Source organism: Henckelia pumila, unplaced genomic scaffold (genome assembly GCF_033568475.1).
Source record: "Henckelia pumila isolate YLH828 unplaced genomic scaffold, ASM3356847v2 CTG_461:::fragment_3, whole genome shotgun sequence".
Taxonomy (NCBI): domain Eukaryota; kingdom Viridiplantae; phylum Streptophyta; class Magnoliopsida; order Lamiales; family Gesneriaceae; genus Henckelia; species Henckelia pumila.
Window position 1 is genome coordinate 11,085,882 of NW_027331831.1, and position 20,033 is coordinate 11,105,914.

Consider the following 20,033-nt stretch of genomic DNA (forward strand, 5'->3'; position numbering starts at 1 on the left):
CTTGAGGAGTTAATTATACAGCAGGATTCGATATAGATGTATAATGTTTACTTTTAAGTATTTTGATATGGTTGTATCACTACTGATGAATAAGCTTGACACTTTTATACTAAGCTGATTTGTAATTTATGGTTATGTTTCCGTACGTTTTACTCTGTTAAGTTATTTTATTGTATTAAGTTTAATGCATGCTATTAGTTGTCAGTTAGTAGGTGATACCATGCAGGGTCACTACATTTTTGGTATCAGAGCATGCTTAAATTTTGGGATTAGTACTTGGGATTTAGAATTAGTTTTGAGTAATTCTTGCGCATTTGGGATTTTAATGTGCAATTATTTTCAGGATATGGCTGACGAAAGTCACGGTAGTATTGGCCAGGGAGGTGGTCATCATCATCGTCATCACCGCCATCATGATGATCAACATCGTCATCATGAGGGTAGACGTCGCTACTCTATCAATAAATTCATGCAAGTAGGACCGAAACCTTTGGTGGGAGGAGAGAATCCTGAACAAGCAATAAGTTGGATGTCTAAACTCGAGAGTACTTTTCGTGCTTTCGATTGTATTGAGGATCAGAAATTGGAAGTTCTAGAATTTGTTCTAGAGGATCGAGCACGTTTTTGGTGGGATGCCAAAGCTGCTCAGGCACGTACTGAGAGAGGACAGGTGACTTGGGGAGATTTCTGTCAACAGTTCTAGAAACTGTATTTTCCTCCAGCTGTTCGCCAAGCACGATCGATGGAGTTGCTTACTCTGAGGCAAGGATCAATGACTATTGATCAATATCAGCAATGATTTCTTGATCTGCTACCTTTCAATCCTCATATTAATGAGAGTGATGCATCGAAGTATGATCTCTTTCTATAAGGCCTGAACCAAGATATCTACTCACAGGTTGTTGTCTGTGATGACCCAGTATCTTATGAGATTTTGGTGAATCGTTGCCGTCTTGTGGAGACCAGCAACAGGCGTGCATAGTTGTTGATGCCAGCACAGCTTAGTGGATCATTTGAGCCTAGAGCTCAATCTGTTGTGCAAACTGGACCTACGTCTTCTTCTACTCCTACTACTTCATCTGGATCTCGTGGTTCACAAGGTATGTTCCGTTTTGGGAAGAAGAAGAAGAAGGAGGAGTTTTGTAGTCACTGTGGAGGGAATCATCCTACAGCTTCATGTCGGAGAGCTACTGGTGCTTGTTATATTTGCGGTCAGCAGGGACATCTGCGGAGAGATTGTCCTCAGCGCATGGGTTCTGCTAGTGGATCGGGATCACAGGTTGGATCTCAGGCTTATACTTTTCCACGACAGCAGTCAGCACCACAGAGTTCTTCTGGTTACCATCCCCAGACTCAAGGGCAGGTATTTGCTTTGTCTCAAGAACAGGCTACTGAAGGAAGTGATCGCATGTTGGCAGGTACCTTTTTGTTATGTGGTATTCCTGCACTTGTTTTAATTGATACTGGAGCATCGCATTCCTTTATTTCTAGTCGCTTTTTTAAGAGACATAGATTACCTTATGTATCATTAGAGATGGATTTAGTTGTATCTACTCCGCTGGAGCAGGAGATAGTAACTAAGCGTCTAGTGATGGGTTGCCTTCTAGAGTTTGAGGGTAATGTATTGTCAGCTAATCTGATGATATTAGCGATGGCAGATTTTGATTGTATTTTGGGAATAGATATACTGACTTTGTATCACGCTACTGTGGATTGTTATCAACGTCTGGTACAGTTTCATCCGGCTAAGGGTGATAGCTGGTATTTTTATGGTGAGGGTGCGCGACCTCCGATGCCACTTGTTTCGGCTCTGAAGGCATGTCATGTCTTGGAGTCAGGTGGGGAGGGCTACCTTATCTATACAGTTGATATGTCCATGAGTAGTACGGGTATTGATCAGTTACCGGTAATCAGTGAGTTTCCTGATGTATTCCCTGACGAGATTCCTAGTTTTCCTCCGGTGCGAGAGGTTGAATTTGTTATTGATTTAGTACCAGGAACTACGCCTATATACCAAGTGCCTTATCGTCTAGCACCATCAGAGATGAGGGAATTGAAACAGTAGTTACAGGATCTGCTTGATAAGAGATATATTCGTCCTAGTGTTTTTCCGTGGGAAGCACCTGTTTTGTTCGTCAAGAAGAAAGATGGATCGATGCGATTGTGTATTGATTACAGGCAGTTGAATCGTGTCACCATCAAGAATAAGTATCTTTTGCCGCGGATTGATGATATATTCGATCAAGTACAGGATACTTCTGTTTACTCCAAGATAGATCTGAGATCTAGATACCACCAGATGTGGGTACGAGACTCAGATATTTCTACGACTGCTTTTAGGACCAGATACGGGCATTATGAATTTCTGGTTATGCCATTTGGTTTGAAGAATGCATCGGCAGTCTTTATGAATCTGATGAATCAGGTATTTCGAGAATATCTGGATAGATTTGTCATCGTCTTCATTGATGATATTCTTGTCTATTCTCATGACAAGGATGAGCATGCACAACATTTGAGGATTGTTTTACAGACGTTACGAGATAAGCAGCTGTATGCGAAATTGAGCAAGTGTGAATTCTGGCTTGATCGGGTAGTGTTTCTCGGTCATGTGATTTCTAATGAAGGGATATCTGTTGATCCTAGTAAGATAGAGGCAGTGCTGAACTGGTCTCATCCGACGACGGTTGCTGAGATTCGTAGTTTCTTGGGTCTAGTTGGATATTACCGTCGGTTCATCGAGAATTTTACACAGTTGGCCAGACCTTTGACACAGCTTACACGGAAAGATGTTGCCTTCATATGGTCCTCGGATTGTGAGGAGTCATTTCACAAGCTGCGTGGACGTCTTACTACTGCACCTGTGCTAGCTCTACCTTCTGGATCAGGAGGTTATGTTGTCTATACTGATGCCTCTGGTCAGGGGTTGGGATGTGTTCTAACACAGCATGGACATGTTATTGCCTATGCTTCTCGACAGTTGAAGACGCATGAGAATAATTATCCAGTATATGATCTCGAGTTAGCCGCCATTGTATTTGCGCTCAAGATTTGGAGACATTATCTTTATGGCGAGAAATTTGAGATATTTACGGATCACAAGAGTCTGAAATATTTATTCACTCAGGCGGAGTTGAATGTGCGACAGAGATGCTGTATGGATCTTTTGAAGGATTATGATTGTGAAATCAAATATCATCCAGGTTCTGTTAATCTTACTGCTGATGTCTTGAGTCGGCAGGTGAGACTTTCTGCACTTCAGACTAGTGAAGTATCTCATATGATTCAAGAGTGTTGTTCATTGAGTTTTACGCTCAAGCACAAGAAAGGGAGAAATGAGATTCGATTGTATACTATTTTGTCTGAGCCAGCATTGTATTCTCGGATCAGAGATGCTCAGATATCTGATGTTAAGACTCAGCGTTTGGCACGTTTAGCCAATTGATTTAATACATCTGGATTTCATTTTCAGGCAGATGGTTTATTGTTCTTATCTAATCGAGTGGTTGTACCTAATGTTGCGGAGCTCAGGAACGATATTCTATCTCAAGCTCACAGGAGTCGATTATCAGTTCATCCTGGAAGCATGAAAATGTATAAAGACTTGCGAACTAGATTCTGGTGGAATGGGATGAAACGGAGTGTGTATCAATTTGTTTCAAGATGTTTGGTTTGTCAACAGGTCAAGGCTGAACACCGACGACCAGGTGGATTATTGCAGAATCTTGAGATTCCCGAATGGAAGTGGGAGTACGTAACTATGGATTTTTTTACCCACTTACCTATAACTTCACGTCAGTGTGATGCTATCTGGGTCGTTTGACCGTTTAACGAAATCAGCACACTTTATTCCTTATAACCGGGAGTATTCTTATGATCGCATGGCACGTTTATACATCCAGGAGATAGTGCGATTGCATGGGATTCCAGTGAGCATAGTCAGTGATAGAGACCCGCGGTTTACCTCACGTTTTTGGGGTAGTTTTCAGGAGGCGTTGGGTACCACTCTGAGTTTGAGCACTGCATATCATCCGAAGATTGACGGACAGTCAGAGCGGACGATTCGTACGTTGGAGGATATGCTACGTTCTTCTGTCATGGACTTTGGCTTATCTTGGCAGGATCAGTTACCTTTGATCGAATTTGCCTACAATAACAGTTGTTACGCCTTAAACGCATACAAATCTCGTGTTATGAGATTAATGTTTTTAATGCATTAACAAGTCTCATAATATTATGTTTTGATGATTACAAAACTCGGTTAATTGTTACTAACCATTTAAAGTGAGATTTTGCAGATTAGAATTTATTGACAAATAAATTGTTGGAAGTTATTTTGAAGCTATACATGTATTTATAAAGTCTTTTATTGCTCATTGAATGGATGAAACATTGTTAAGAGATATGAAAAAAAAAAAGAAGAAGAAGCCAAAGTATGGAGCAGCAACTTCCGAAAATTACTGGGAATTTTCTAGGCATTTAAATCCGATCTCCACCGGTCATAATCGTGATGAAGAAGTTTTACATGTGTTGTCCAAATTTGAGAGCAATCCAACGGCTAGATATGGAGCTATGATGTTTCCACAAAAATTGTGCAGTACCTATTTCTGCAGAACTTGTAGTGAAGAATGAAGAATCAACTTCTGAAAATTACTGGACGTGCTTGAAACATCCAAATCAAATCTCCACCGATCAAAATCAATATCAGGATGTTTTCAAACTTATATCAAAATTTCATATCAATCCAACGGCTAGATATGAAGTTATGATTTTTCTACAAAGATTGCACAGTACTTATTTCTGCAGAACATGAAGCAAATTATGAAGATTCAACTTCAGAAATTAACTGGGATTGTTTGAAACATCCAAATCACATCTCCACCGATCAGATTCAAATTCAGGATGTTTTACAACCTCTGTCCAAATTTCAGATCAATCCAACAGATAAATATGGAGATATGAATTTTTCCAATTTGTTGCACAGAACAAGTTCGAAAACTTGATGAAGTGACTTCCGAAAATTACTGGAAATGTTTGACAAGTTAGAATCGAATCTCCACCGTTCAGATTGAAGATCCAGATGTTTTAAAGCTTCAGTTCAAATTTCAGATCAATCCAACGGTTAGATTGGAAGATATGATTTTTCCACAAAATCCGCTCAGTGCTGGGAAAATGTAGGCAGCGGCGCCGAACACTTTTTGTCATTCCTTGACTTCTTACCACACGCTCCAAGCACTCAAATCAGATTCAAAACTTTGCCAACTATAAATAGAGGCCATCCAAGTTCATTTGGAGACATCCCAACTCATCTCTTCTCTCCTTTGCAAGCAATTTCTCACTATCAAAGTGTTTGTGTGATATATTTGAGAGTGTTTGTAAAAATAGTTTGTGAGTTGGTTGTGCTATTGTTGTAAACACTTGAGTGTGAATCCAAGTGTGTTGTGCTATCGTTGTAAACACTTGTGTGTGAAGCCAAGTGTATTTTACGAGTGTTGAGGCTATCCTTGGAGCCCTTAAGGCCAAGAGTGTTGAGTTGTATCGGCGCGGTGATCGTGTCAAGTTGTAAGGCTATCCTTGGAGCCATCAAGGCCAAGACGTTCGAAGTGCTAGTGGATCCTTGGTTAATCGACTTAACCAAGAAGGGGAGACGTAGACGATTTATCGTCGAACTTCCATAAACATCTCTTATCCCTTTTACTGCTTTATTTACATTACGCATTTATTTACCGCACTTATTATTTGATTGCTTAAGTCTTCCGCTTGCGTACTTGCATAATCGCTTTAAATTGCTAAAGTTGCCAATAGAACCTAAATCCCCCCCCCCCCCCCCCAATTAGGTTCTAACAACAGTTATCATCGTAGTATTGATATGGCACCTTTCGAGGCATTGTATGGTCGACGGTGTCGTACTCCGTTATTCTGGGATGAAATAGGAGAACGACAAGTCTAGGGTCCTGAGTTGGTGCAGCAGATTGTAGACAAGGTAAATTTGAGCAAGCGGAGGATCAAAACTGCTCAAGATAGACAAGCCAGTTATGCTAATATTCATCGCAGGCCATTGCAGTTTGAGCCTGGTGAATATGTGTTCTTGCGAGTATCACCTTTTAGGAAGGTGATGAGATTCGGTGTGAAAGGTAAGTTATCACCTCGTTTCATTGGGCCTTTCCAGATACTGGAGAAGATTGGAGATGTTGCTTATCGTTTGGCGTTACCGCCATCTCTTTCCAGTATACATAATGTTTTTCATGTGTCGTTACTTCGACAGTACATAGCTGATGAATCTCATATTATCCAGCATGCTGATATTCAGCTAGAACCAAATCTGTCTTTTGTTGAACGACCACTCCGTATCCTAGACAAGAAGGAGAAAATTCTTCGGAACAAGACTATACCACTTGTGATGGTACAGTGGCAGCGCCGAGGCGCTGAAGAAGCAACTTGGGAAACTGAGAGTCGTATGCAAGCAGAATATCCTGAGTTGTTTGCTTTGTATTTTTTATTACCATGTAGTTGTAATTATAGTTGTTGTAATAAAACATGGTTTAATGTTTCATATTGTTATATTGATTTGTCTTTAGATTTTATTTCGCGGACAAAATATCTAAAGATGGGGAGAATGTAGTAACCCAGAACCCATTTTAAGATAATAATATGTTAAATATGATTAAGGATTAGTAATTAACCAATTCTGAGGCTTAATTGGACTTCAGAATTACCAGATGGATCGCTACATCTAAAGGTAGTAGCCAAGTTCTACTTTACATGCTATGTTATGACATATAATTTTAAAAGTGGCAAAACATGATTAAGGAGTCCTTATTTGGTGAAAATAAGTGTAAAATCAGCTCCGGAACGTCCGAAAATGGTAGGAAGGGTCCCGGGGGTCTCGGACAGTTTGGAGGCACCGAAATGAGTTCGGGCCATCCGAACTCAAATACCAAGTTCGGACCATCCGAATCCTCCGAACCCAGCTCTTAGGAGGCTCCGAACTCCCCGAGACAACAATGCTAGATGACTAATCCGCGATTTTCGACAAGTGTCGGGCATGCAGGTTCGGAGGGCCCGAACCCCAGTTCGGAGGCTCCGAACTCCGGCATATTTTGCCTATAAATAGGGCCATTCAGACAAGAAATTAGATATAAATCAAGTATTCCGAGTGTTCAGTTTATAGTAAGCGTTATACAGAGGGCCCTATCGGTAATAATGAGATTCTGGAATAACAAAGAAGTGGTTATAGTCATCCGGGACTAGCGACTCCAAAGGGCTATCTACGGACAAAGGTATGGTCCGGGAATCTATTTAAGTTTTGGGAGTACTTATTAGCTTAGTTAAGGCTTATAGAATTTATGTAGTGATACGGTGAACTTTTGAATATAGGCTTGGAACCTAGGATCCTAATATACTTGAACTAGCCTAGAGGTACGTACACATTGACTGAGATTGCCAGCGAGTATACATGTTTATATGTTGCATTTATTTGGCATTATTATATGGCATGAGATATGATTTACCGTTTTCTTTATTCATATGTCATGTGCATATACACGTTGAGCCTATACCTTGTTATACCTGACTATAGAGCCGCTCAACTCTATATTCGATAGTCTGTCACTGAGAGTACCGCGACGGCGGGGGCATTTATGTCTGTCTACTCTGGTGTACTAGACGAGTGTGGTTGCACCCAGAGGTTGATCCGTGCGGTGGCAGCACTCATGTGGCGCCTGTACTGAGCATGACTTTTCAGATGACCATTTACCAGTCATCATGTTGCATGCATCATATTTATACGTGTACTCATGTTTATGTACTGTGCGTTACTGCTCACGTCCTAGTTGTTATCTTGGACACCCTATTCCATGGGGCAGATCGCAGGATGGACGGAGCTGGTGGTTCAAGGCAGGATTAGGGAGCAGGCCTTGAGGAGTTAATTATACAGCAGGATTCGATATAGCTGTATAATGTTTACTTTTAAGTATTTCGATATGGTTGTATCACTACTGATGAATAAGCTTGACACTTTTATACTAAGCTGATTTGTAATTTATGGTTATGTTTCCGCACGTTTTACTCTGTTAAGTTATTTTGCTGTATTAAGTTTAATGCATGCTATTAGTTGCCAGTTAGTAGGTGATACCATGCAGGGTCACTACAGACCCAAACAGAGAGCAAAGAAAGATAAGAAAATAAAGTAAATAAATAAAAAGGAAAATACAACTAGCAAAATAAACAATCAAAGAAGCCCAGTTTTTATTTTTTTTATTTTTTTTCTCAGAAGACTATAAACTACAAGGCGTGGGCACGCTGTTATTAAGTTTAACGACAACGCGCACCGTACGCTGCAGATAGTGCACGACTTGTTGTGGATTAATAAAGTATCATCGTGTTCAATTAACACTTACAAAGTAGTGAGATCAATTTCCAGAAACAAGAACACTATTATCCACTTAAGCCTCTTACATATCAATGACCGAGCACTCAAATCAATCACCAAGCAATAGTAATAATCAACACAAGAAGATTTACGTGGTTCAGTCTTAAAGACCTACATCCATGGGAGAGCAAACCACTTATTTTATTTTAGATCAAGAACAATTCACCTCAAGAACATTACACGCTGAAATCGATCAATACAGTTAACTCGAATGCAAGAAAAAATTAAATCAAACAGATCACTATCACGTGTCTTTCTTCTCCACTGATCCTTCTCTGATCTTAACCTGAATCTTTTCCGCCTTCAAATTCACCGATTTCTCCCAGCTAGAATTTTCCCTGTCTTGAGTTTCTATTATGACTGTTAATCCGTTCATCCTTCTGGTAATTGCCTTTAATCCCTTAATAGATAAGGCTTCCCTGATGGGATTTCTATAATCCATACCCGAGGCCCATTAAGCAAACAATTACCCTATTAACTGAACTACCAAGGCCCAATAATGATTTGAGATACTTGTATAACAATCTCCACCTTGAATCAAATCAGATTGGCTACTCTCCATCTAGCCTCAACAGCTAGTCCATCCATACTGCCTTCACCAAGTTCATGCAATGTTTGAACTTGTTTGAAGGTAATTCCTTGGTCAATGCATCAGCAGGGTTATCTTCTGTAGGTATCTTTTCAATTGTTATTTCTCCTTTAGACAGTATGTCTCTCACAAAATGTAGCTTGACATCAATATGTTTGGACTTTTCATGAAATACTTGGTGTTTACATAAATGTATTGCACTCTGGTTATCGCAATACACCACTACCTTCTCTTGATTTATACCAAGTTCTGACAGCAGTCCCTTTAACCATATTGCCTTTTTAATAGCTTCTGTCACTGTTATAAACTCAGCTTCGGTTGTGGATAGGGCCACTACAGTTTGTATACTTTCTTTCCAAGCGACTGCTGTTCCAAATATTGTAAATATGTAGCCAGTCATTGACTTTCTTGTGTCCAGGTTACCAGCATAATCGGAGTTCACATATCCGGCAATTGCTTCTTGCTCATTCTTCCTTGTGAACAATAGTCCCTGTCCAGTAGTATCTTTGAGATACCTTAAAATCCATTTTAAGGCATTCCAGTGTATCAAACCGGGATTCCCCATAAACCTTGACACATTTCTTATAGCATATGCAAGGTCTGGCCTACTGCATACCATCCCATACATTAGGCTGCCAACCACATTAACATATGGGATGTGTTCCATTTGTTCTTTCTCACTGTCAGTTTGAGGTGCCTGACTGGCCGAGAGCTTTATATGTTTCCCAAAGGAGTGGTGACTGACTTAGCTTGATTCATATTATAACTAAGTATCACTTTTTCTAAATAACATTTCTGATTTAGATGAGTAACATATCTTTCTCTGTATCTGTGAATATCCATTCCAAGTATCCTTTTAGCTGGTCCTAAATCCTTCATTTCGAATTCATCACTTAGTTTCTGTTTAAGTTCACTAATTGCCATGATACATTTACTCGCAATTAGTATATCATCTACATATATGAGTAAGTAAACTGAGATCCTCATTCCTTCATGTTTCAAATACACACAACTGTCATACTTGCTTCTTTGATATCCAATCCTTATCATAAACTCATCAAACCTCTTATTTCATTGTCTTGGACTTTGTTTGAGCCCATAAAGAGATTTCTTCAGTAAGCACACTTTGTCCTCATTCACAGGGAGTATGAATCCTTTCGGTTGCTTCATATATATAGTCTCTTCTAAGTCCCCATGTAGGAAGGTTGTCGTAACGTCAAGCTGTTCGAGTTCTAAATCCAGATGAGTTGATATAGCAATCATAACTCTTATAGATGAGTGTTTAACCACAGGTGAGTAAATTTCATTAAAATCAACTCTCTCTTTCTGTGCAAAACCTTTGGCTACAAGTCTTGCTTTGTACTTGAGTCTTGTTGTCCCTGGATTTACTTCCTTTAGCTTATACAGCCACTTACATCCTAAGGCTTTCACATCTACTGGTTTATTCACTAGTTTTCATGTGTTATTCTTATTGAGAGACTTCATTTCTTCATTCATTGCTTCCCACCATTGTTTATTGTCCTTCCCTTTTGTTGTTTCTTCAAAGGATGTTGGTTCTGAATTTACCATTTCTTCAGCAATGGCAAGAGCATACAAGGCTAAATCTGCCTCTCTAAACTTCTTAGGAGGCCTTATCTCCCTTCTTTGCCTGTCCCTAGCAAGATGGTAATTGATTAAGTCCTATCCTTGTTCACTTAATTATGTTTCTGCATTATTCCTTTCACTGTCAGATTTATATTCAAGTGTAGGTAGCTCCACCTTAGCCTGTGGTTCATTTATTTGAGGCTGCCATGAAGAATCTTTATCAGCCCTGTTAATGTATCCCATCCTTGATTCATCAAAGGTTATATCTCTAGAATTAAAGCATCTCGGCCCTGTTGGTTCAAGATTCCAGACTTTATAACCTTTTACCCCCTCTGAATAACCAATAAAGTTACATTTTACAGCTCATGCATCAAGTTTATTCTACTTCTGGTATGCATAAGCCAAGCATCCAAATATCCTGAGATTTTCATAGTTAGCTGGTGATCCACTCCATCTTTCCATGGGAGTTTTAAACTCTATTGCACTCGATGGACATATGTTTATTAAGTATCTTGCTTGGTTACAGCTTCCCCCCAAAATGACTTAGGTAGATTTGCATTAGATAGCATGCACCTCACCCTTTCAATTAATGTTCTATTCATTCTCTCTGCTAATCCATTTTGTTGGGGAGTACCAGCTATGGTTCTATGTCTTGTTATCCCTTTTGCTTTGCATAATTGACTGAATTTCTCAGAAAGGTATTCCATTCCATTGTCAGTCCTTAAATTCTTTACCTTTAGATCTTTCATATTTTCCACAGCCTGTAACCAGTCTCTAAACTTGATGTAGGCGTCATCCTTGTTTTTTAGAATGAACGCCCATACCCTCCTAGAATAGTCATCAATCACTGTCATGAAATACCTTCCACCTCCATGTGTTTCTGTTCTTGAGGTACCCCAAATGTCTGAGTGTATATACTCCAGTGGCCGTGTTGTAGTGTGTTTGCCTTGATTGAAGGATACCCTCTTTGCTTTGTCAAGAATGCAGCTCTCACATGTTTCAAGTCCTTGTATCTTATCACCACATAATAGGCCCTACTTGTTTAATTCATGTAGTCCTCTTTCACTCACATGTCCCAGCCCGAGGTGCCACAATTTTGCCTTTTTTTCTTGTGCTTGGATGCTAGTCGAACTATTGTTTTTCCTTCCAGGACATACAGAGAGTCTCTTTTGGTTGATTTCATGACCACTAGAGATCCCTTTGTTACCCTTAATGATCCAGCTTCTGATCTAAAAGAATAGCCTTCAATGTCTAATGTGCCTAAAGAGATGAGGTTCCTTGTGAGTTCAGGAACATATCTTACATCCTTTAGAACCCTGTCTGCACCATCAAACATTCTGACTCTCACCATTCCTATTCCTTTTATTTTACATGCCTTATTGTTTCCTAGCAACATGGATCCTAGCTCAGCAAATTCCAATCTTTCAAACCATGTCTTAATGGGACACGTGTGGAATGAGCAACCTGTGTCCAATATCCATTCATTTTAAATGTCATGATTTGTAATAGCCAGCACTTTTGCGGAATCATAACCATCAGAGACTACAACAACTTCTCCTCCTTTCTTAGGCTTGTCAAAGGATCTCTTATTTCTTTTTGGACAGTTCCTTTTAAAGTGACCTTCCTTATGGCATATGAAACACTTCAGATTTGAAGGTGCTGGCTTCCTTTGAAATCTCCCTTGACTCTTTGATTGTGACCTGGTTTTGTGTTCTTTATAATTTCCCCTGTTATTCCTCCCTCGAATCATGAGACTTTCACCTTGTGATTCAGAGTTTGTATTAGTCTTCTTTTGAAGTTCTTTTGACTGAATGGCAGACAACACCTCATCCAAGGTAATGGTTTGTTCTCTTCCATATAGGAGAGCATCCATAAAGTTCTCATAACTTCTAGAAAGAGCATTCAACAGAATTAATGTCTTATCCTCATCATCTAATTTTACTTCAATATTTTCCAGATCATCCATCATCTTTGTATACTCTTCAATCTGGTCATCGATCCATTTTTACTCCCTGATTTTGAATGAGTATAATCTTTGTTTTAAGTACAATATGTTGGCCAGAGATTTGGTCATATATATTCTTTCAAGTTTGATCCACACGGCTGCAGCAGTCTTTTCTTTTGCTACCTCCCTTAGGGGTTTATCACCTAAGCATAGTATGATTGCACTGTGAGCCTTCTCAAGAATTTCATCCTTGTCCTTAATCGTTGTTGTCAACTCTTCCTTGCCTTTGAGTGCTTCGATTAATCCTTGATGAATTAAGATGGCTCGCATCTTGATCCTCCATAGTGAAAAGTCGTTCTTCCCTGTAAATCTCTCGATATCAAATTTTCAAGATCCCATACTTTCAAATCTCTTCTTGGATTCCCACGGACGGCGCCACTTGTTGTGGATTAATAAAGTATCATTGTGTTCAATTAACACTTACAAAGTAGTGAGATCAATTTCCAGAAACAAGAACACTATTATCCACTTAAGCCTCTTACAGATCAATGGACGAGCACTCAAATCAATCACCAAGCAATAGTAATAATCAACACAAGAAGATTTACGTGGTTTAGTCTTAAAGACCTATATCCACGGGAGAGCAAACCACTGATTTTATTTTCGATCAAGAACAATTCACCTCAAGAACATTACACGCTGAAATCGATCAATACAGTTAACTCGAATGCAAGAAAAAATTAAATCAACATATCACTATCACGTGTCTTTCTTCTCCACTGATCCTTCTCTGATCTTAACCTGAATCTTTTGCACCTTCAAGTTCACCGATTTCTCCCAGCTAGAATTTTCCCTGTCTTGAGTTTCTGTTAAGACTGTTCATCTGTTCATCCTTCTGGTAATTACCTTTTATCCCTTAATAGATAAGGCTTCCCTGATGGGCTTTCTATAATCCATACCCGAGGCCCATTAAGCAAACAATTACCCTATTAACTGAACTACCAAGGCCCAATAATGATTTGAGACACTTGTATAACACGACTTATGACAGCTTATAATTTCACAGCCTGCACTGCAGCATACGATGTGCGCCAAGGCTAGCATTCCGCGGCGCAAATGGCATGCCACGAAAATTCATATTTCTTGTAGTGCTTATATCATGTTTAACAATATATTTTGTATTTTTTTTTTACTAATATACCCGTATTAATTAAGTCTTAAAAAATTTCTAAATATTTTTTGAATGAATTAAATAGAGATAAATAGGAAGCTTTCATATACTTTGTTTTTAAAAAAACAAGCTTATATTTATGATATTCATTGATTTTTTTTCTCGTTTTAGTTGATCTTTTTTCCCAATACAACTGTTTCTGTCATTAATTTTAGTGGCAAGAATTTATAATTTTGATTATTAGATAATGTAATTGTACGTGTTTCAATAAAATTTAGTGGAAAATTTTGGGCAACAAAAAACGTGAAGAGTTTGAACATTTGGTTTATATGTGTTATTTATTATCATTAATAAATTCACGTAGCATATTGTTTCAATTAGATATTGATGATAATTATGTGAATTTAACTATCAATTCGTATGTAATATTTTTGTTTTTAATAAAAAGAATTATATAAGATCTTCCCTAAAAATTACCATTATTTTTGTTTTTAATAAAAAGAATTATATAAGATCTTCCCTAAAAATTACCATAGGACATACGATTCAATTTTTTAGAGGCGGTCCTATGGCACATTGTCGTGTTATCATCATTTTCCCGTACAAATGTACTTAATTTATTTTTAAACATAAACTTTGTAACCAATTTTTATATGTAAACATAACATTTAAATTAAAGTAGTTTTTTTTAATTATAAAAAAAAAGGTTCAAGTCATATCTCTAAAATAATATCTTAATTCGACCTTCTTGATTTTGTTTTTTAAGCTCTCGTTTAAATGGAAGGCCAACTAATAAAAACACAATTCTTGTGTTTTTTTATAAATAATAATAATAATTCTGCATATAAATATTTTATTGGAAAATTAGATCCTACACTTAGGGTTACCGTAAGATTCCATCTAAATGATGGATATTTATTAGTGCATAATTTCACACTTTTGTAGTAAATCTCACTAATTCTCAAGACGCCAAAAGATAAATCAATATATAATACAAATAGAATAAGAATCATCAAACTAAAGAAGCATGAATAATTAATATTTTTTATACAAAAATATACAAATTATAATTTAAATACGTACTAACATGTATGCAAGAAGTAAATATGATCAAATTGAGTAAAAATAAGTCCAAGAGCTAGCCGAATAAGCTAATAATTACAAGATTCAAGAATCCTGAAAACCAAAAACCATAGCAATCAAAAAAAAAAACCAGACCACACAAACAGACCAGAAAAATCACATGCAATAAAAAAAAATATGATAATTGACCTAATTTGAACGGCCTAACTCACCTGAGTTGAGCAATTTAACAAGGAAATAGAGGTTTTCTTAATAAGAAAAAGGGTTTTGATCTTTATGCAAATAAAATAGGAGTAAAAGTACAAAAAATTGACCACAATTTCAAATTTTCAACAAAATAATCAAGAGACCGCCTATATTAATTTTAATTAGAGAAACCAAAAGAATAATAATAATAAAAGGATTAAAAAAAATTGAGACCCCGTCAAGAAGTGGAGGCTGCCTCCACTAGTTCCGGCCGTTCTGGTGAGCTAATATATATGAGTTGGGATACATCTAGCATAATACAGACTACTTTCGAAATTTCATTTGTTTCAACAAAACTTTTGCAGTACCCTTAAATTGATGATCAGTATATATAGTAGATAAAATATTAAAATAAAATTTTGGTCATCGATCTACATATGTTTCCTTTTCTTATATATATTATCAAATTTCAGCCTTAAAACACACGTACGTACTTATATATATTTCATGAATTTCGACCGAATTGTTGACGTGACACTAACAGTGAATAATAATAATATATGTGTTGAATGAATAGAAAGGGGCGGAAAAACAATAGGAAGGGGATAGTATATATTAGTACCCTACCTGCAAAAAAGCCAAGCAAAGATGCTGATTACAAAACCAAGAAAACAGTTGGAAGCAAGAAAAAGAACACAAACCATGTTGTTGTCCAGTCAGCTGCCATAAAAATTTTCACCAAGAAACAGACCATTTTAATGAACGGTCATGATATATTCACAGCTCCGAATATTTAAGGCCATGTTTGGTAGGCCCAACACCACCTGATCGATCCATGAGCAGCAACTGCAGCCAACTTATACGAAAATTACTACACGAATTCTCTTGTCTGTACCAACTCTACTTTTACCTCTTCCCCCTCTTTTTTCAATTCTTTTTTAGATAAATTCTAATTTATATTAGTTTTATATAGGATGGTATCTATATATATTTGAATTGTATATTAATTTTGTCAAATCAAACATGTTTTTGAAACTTATGCATCACTTATTGATTGGCCAATTGGAACGAATTAACTAATTCAGGCATATATGTATATATATAGCTATTATAATAACATAATTAAATCACTATTTTGTTAGCAGCAATTTAGAGTGTACGCATATTGATCAATTGTTAAAAGTTATAAACTAATTATGATATGTGTACGTAGGTACCTCAAATTTTTCAAAAAATTAATTATTATACTATATAATAAATAGGCTGTATTAAGGGAGTGTTTGCAACATTTTTAAAAAAATTATTATGGATTTGTTAACAAAAAAATCAACAATCACTTATTTTAAAGGTCGTTAATTAAAGCCATTCTCGCATGAATTCGAGATGAGAGAGTAAACCTATAGTGGATCAATGATCGATTCTTGCATGCAAACTAGCTAGTCATTTAAATTTTCTAATTAACCCAGATTAAGCCTAATATTTCACAGGTAATTAAGTACTTCTTACAGCCTCTGTGTGTGTGTGTGTGAAACACATACGAGTCGACAAGTAGAAGAAGATTAATTCACTTTTCGTTTTTATGTAGCTAATTAACAACCATATTGTGAACACTAATTAAATTTACTCCAACTGAGAATTAATCCTTATGTTCTCACAAAACCCTAGCTAATTAAATAAATGTACTGTTTCATTATATAAAGATACATATAAAAAAAAAAAATCCGACCATTACACTCAAATCACATTGATATATATATAAATCTGATCAGGACCAATCAAGATTAGAAAAATCTAGATGGACATAAACTCTATTACACATATAGCTAGATATATTTCAAAAATATCAGAGAAATTTAATAATAATAATAATAATCCAATAAAAGAGCTCATGATCATCAATTAACTTACACATGACTTTCAAGAATGATGAATAGTTGCAATACTTAGGACATCGGCCGGTGTCCCTCTGCCGCCTGCAGTATGAGGCTCGACCTCGGCTTCGGCTGCTCCTGCGGGGATCGGCCTAAATGCGTTGAGGGCTGCAAGCATACCGAGATGGCCCTCCGCCATTGCGCCGCCGCCTCCACCGAGTTGTTGCCCTGGAAAGAGGCCGGCCGCCACATGTGGCGGCAGATTCATGAAATTCAGTCCAGTACTGCTACCCATTGATCTATACAATATGCTAGAGTTCCCCACCGAATTAGGAAATGCCCACAGAGAGTGATCATCGGCGCCACTCATAAGAAGCGCCGTCGCCGGGATTTCACCTTGGCTTGCCGGAATAGAACCGGCGCTGGACTGTGACATGTAATTTCCCATCAGATTATTATTCTCCTCCGCCGCCGGCCGCCGTTTCATCCCCTCAGGCAACAATTCCAGGCCGCAGGAGCCCATATTGTCACTGTCACGCAGCTCTTGCTTAGCTTGTAAAATGGCATTCAGATTAGAAAAGCTCAAAGAATTGTCATTGGATGAATTAAATCCAATATTATTATAATTAGCTCCATGGAACAAAACCCTTGATCTCTCATGTGATGATGAATCCCCAAAGTATCCACTACTACTGTTCCTCAAATAAGACGGAGCCGAAAGGGTTGATCCCGAACTCCTGACAGAAATATTAAGCGAAGTGAAATTAGCAGGGATAGTTCCGGTACCCGTGGCGGCGATCACCGCCGGCTCCGCCTGCTGAAGCAGCCACTCGATGGTTTCCCCGTCCGATTTGTGTCCCAGCTCCCTCGTAAGCTGGAAAACCCTAGCTGCACAAGTCGCCGGCATGCGAATCCGGCGGCCTCGGCCATCCACCTTAGTGTGCCTGTCCTTAGTAGTGGAGGTTCTCTTGGGCGGCGCCGACGGAGGCTTCTTGGTAAGCTGTTCTTGCAAATTAATGGATTCTGGATCATTTTTCTGAAGATCATCATCATCATGATCTCTAATATTTTCTAACAACTGGAAAGGGAAATTATGCCTGTGCAAAGCATTTGAGGATCCAATATTATTCCCACCAGCTTCATTCATGATCAAAATATATATAAATTCTGGGTGGGGGAGAGCTAGCTAGCTAGCTAGTCAAGCATACACATGATCTGTATCTATTGTGGGACTTCTTGATTTCTTTTTTTGGGGGCTTTGATTTGTTCCTTTTTTCTTTAAGAATTTAGGTTGCAACTTCTTTCAGATGGGAAATATATGGGAGATATATGGATTATTATTATTATTATTATTATGGGAGAGAGAAAGAAAGAGATAAGGGAATTGTGAGGGGGGATCGATCGAGTGCAAGCTTTAAGCAACAAACATAATGAGTGGGAATTATATGGGTGGGGTAGGGCACAAAATTATTAATATGCTTTTTCAAGGGGCAATTCTGTGAATTTATTATTATTTCTTTAGGATAAGTTATATATATATATAATTAAATCCCATCTTTGAAATGATTTATTGTACTTTTGACGTATGTGGGAGCCTTGTCGTTTCTTTTTTTTTTTTGAAATTTTTTTACTCCCATCAATAATTAATATTTCATATCTTTTTTTAATATATATATATAGAGTTTTTTTATGGTGCCCAACACTATATGTCCACTTCATGCCCACCATGTACAAGTCAACTCATCTATTGTACCGGTCAACTCATCTATTGCACATGGTGGGCATGAAGTGAGCATATAGTGTTGGGCACCATAAAAAAACTATATATATATATATATATATATATATATTTATATTTTGAAAAGTTTTCTGAGTCCTAACACAAATCAATCGGTTTCATATTTAATGAAAAATAATATTTTTGATATAAATTTACACAAAAATACACGTGAGAGAAATCTTTTATTTGAGTTAGGCTGACTGATCTCACGGATAAAGAATATTCCTAAGATCGTCTTACAAGAGAACAATTTTAAAAATTAATAATTTTTTTAATAGATAAAATCGAATAAAAGAATTATTTTACAAAAATGACATGTGAAATTATCATGTGAACGTCAGATCATGTGTTACTATACATGTAATTCATTTTTAACTGTGGTACTTTGATCGCATTTATATTCTAATTGACAAATTGGGTCCTTGGTACAGAAAATAATAGTTGATTTGTATCTTGTTTTTTATGTTCTTTCAAATCAACTTTATTTCGAGTCTTTTTTCCAATGTACATGGATGTATAGTAAACATACTTTTTTATTGTATTTATTGTTATAGCGTTTTGTGAATGTAAATGTGATTGAATAATATTGAACGTATTTTCATTAATTTATAGGTAATATATTTTGGGTTAATTATTATATTGGTTATTAATTTGAATGGCGCTTGTAGATAATTTCAGAACAAATATATCTAATAAATGGTCGAATTGACAGCCAAAAAATAAATATTTCATTAATTTGAGTAATTTTGTGGGTAGACGTACACTAATTGATTATGATTAACTAATTCTAGCTCATATAAGCCCCGTTTGGTATTAAAAGCTAGACCAGAAAAATACCTTTTTTTTAAAAAAATATTTTTTAGTTTCTAAGGTGTTTAGATGATCATTTAAGTGCTTAAAAAAATATTTTTTTAAGTCAAATTTAAAGTTTTTCAAAAGCCTAAAATTATATCTTAAACAAATATTTTTTTAAAAAAAAGTCTATGAAATCCAAACGGGCTCATAGTCGATGTTGAACAACATATATTAAAATCACTAGCTTAACTATACAAAATAAAATTTTATAGAATATAGACTTGATATAATATTTAACTGGAGTCCAAATATGAAAAATACTTCATAAATAAAAATTTATCTTCGAAAAATATAAATAAATAAATTAAAAAGGAAAAAAAGGAGAAAACATAAATTAATAATATTCGTGGTCCTTACATGCATGTATATAAACATCTACTTTAAAGTCAAGTATATATTAATTTCTGTATAAACATAATTATAAAATTGTAATTGTATGTCATTAATCAACTTTTTGGATACTAACAATGATTAATTAATTAGCTGCCAGTTATCGTTAGTATCTTCCACTTTGTTGTCACAAATAGACTTTGAAGGT

The 20,033-nt window shown here is 36.8% G+C and overlaps 1 protein-coding gene across 1 annotated transcript; it reads right to left on the reverse strand.

Moving 5' to 3' along the window:
- Nucleotides 1–16,267: 16,267 nt before the first annotated feature.
- On the reverse strand, nt 16,268–18,252 carry LOC140871880 (transcription factor TCP15-like). Its single transcript, XM_073274620.1, has one exon. The coding sequence runs from the start codon at nt 18,005–18,007 to the stop codon at nt 16,907–16,909; it is 1,101 nt and encodes a 366-aa protein (XP_073130721.1). The 5' UTR covers nt 18,008–18,252; the 3' UTR covers nt 16,268–16,906.
- Between the last annotated feature and the right edge of the window lie 1,781 nt (nt 18,253–20,033).

Bases quoted from the DNA above. Each gene is read 5' to 3' on its own strand.
- LOC140871880 (XM_073274620.1), bottom strand. From the start codon at position 18,007: ATGAATGAAGCTGGTGGGAATAATATTGGATCCTCAAATGCTTTGCAC.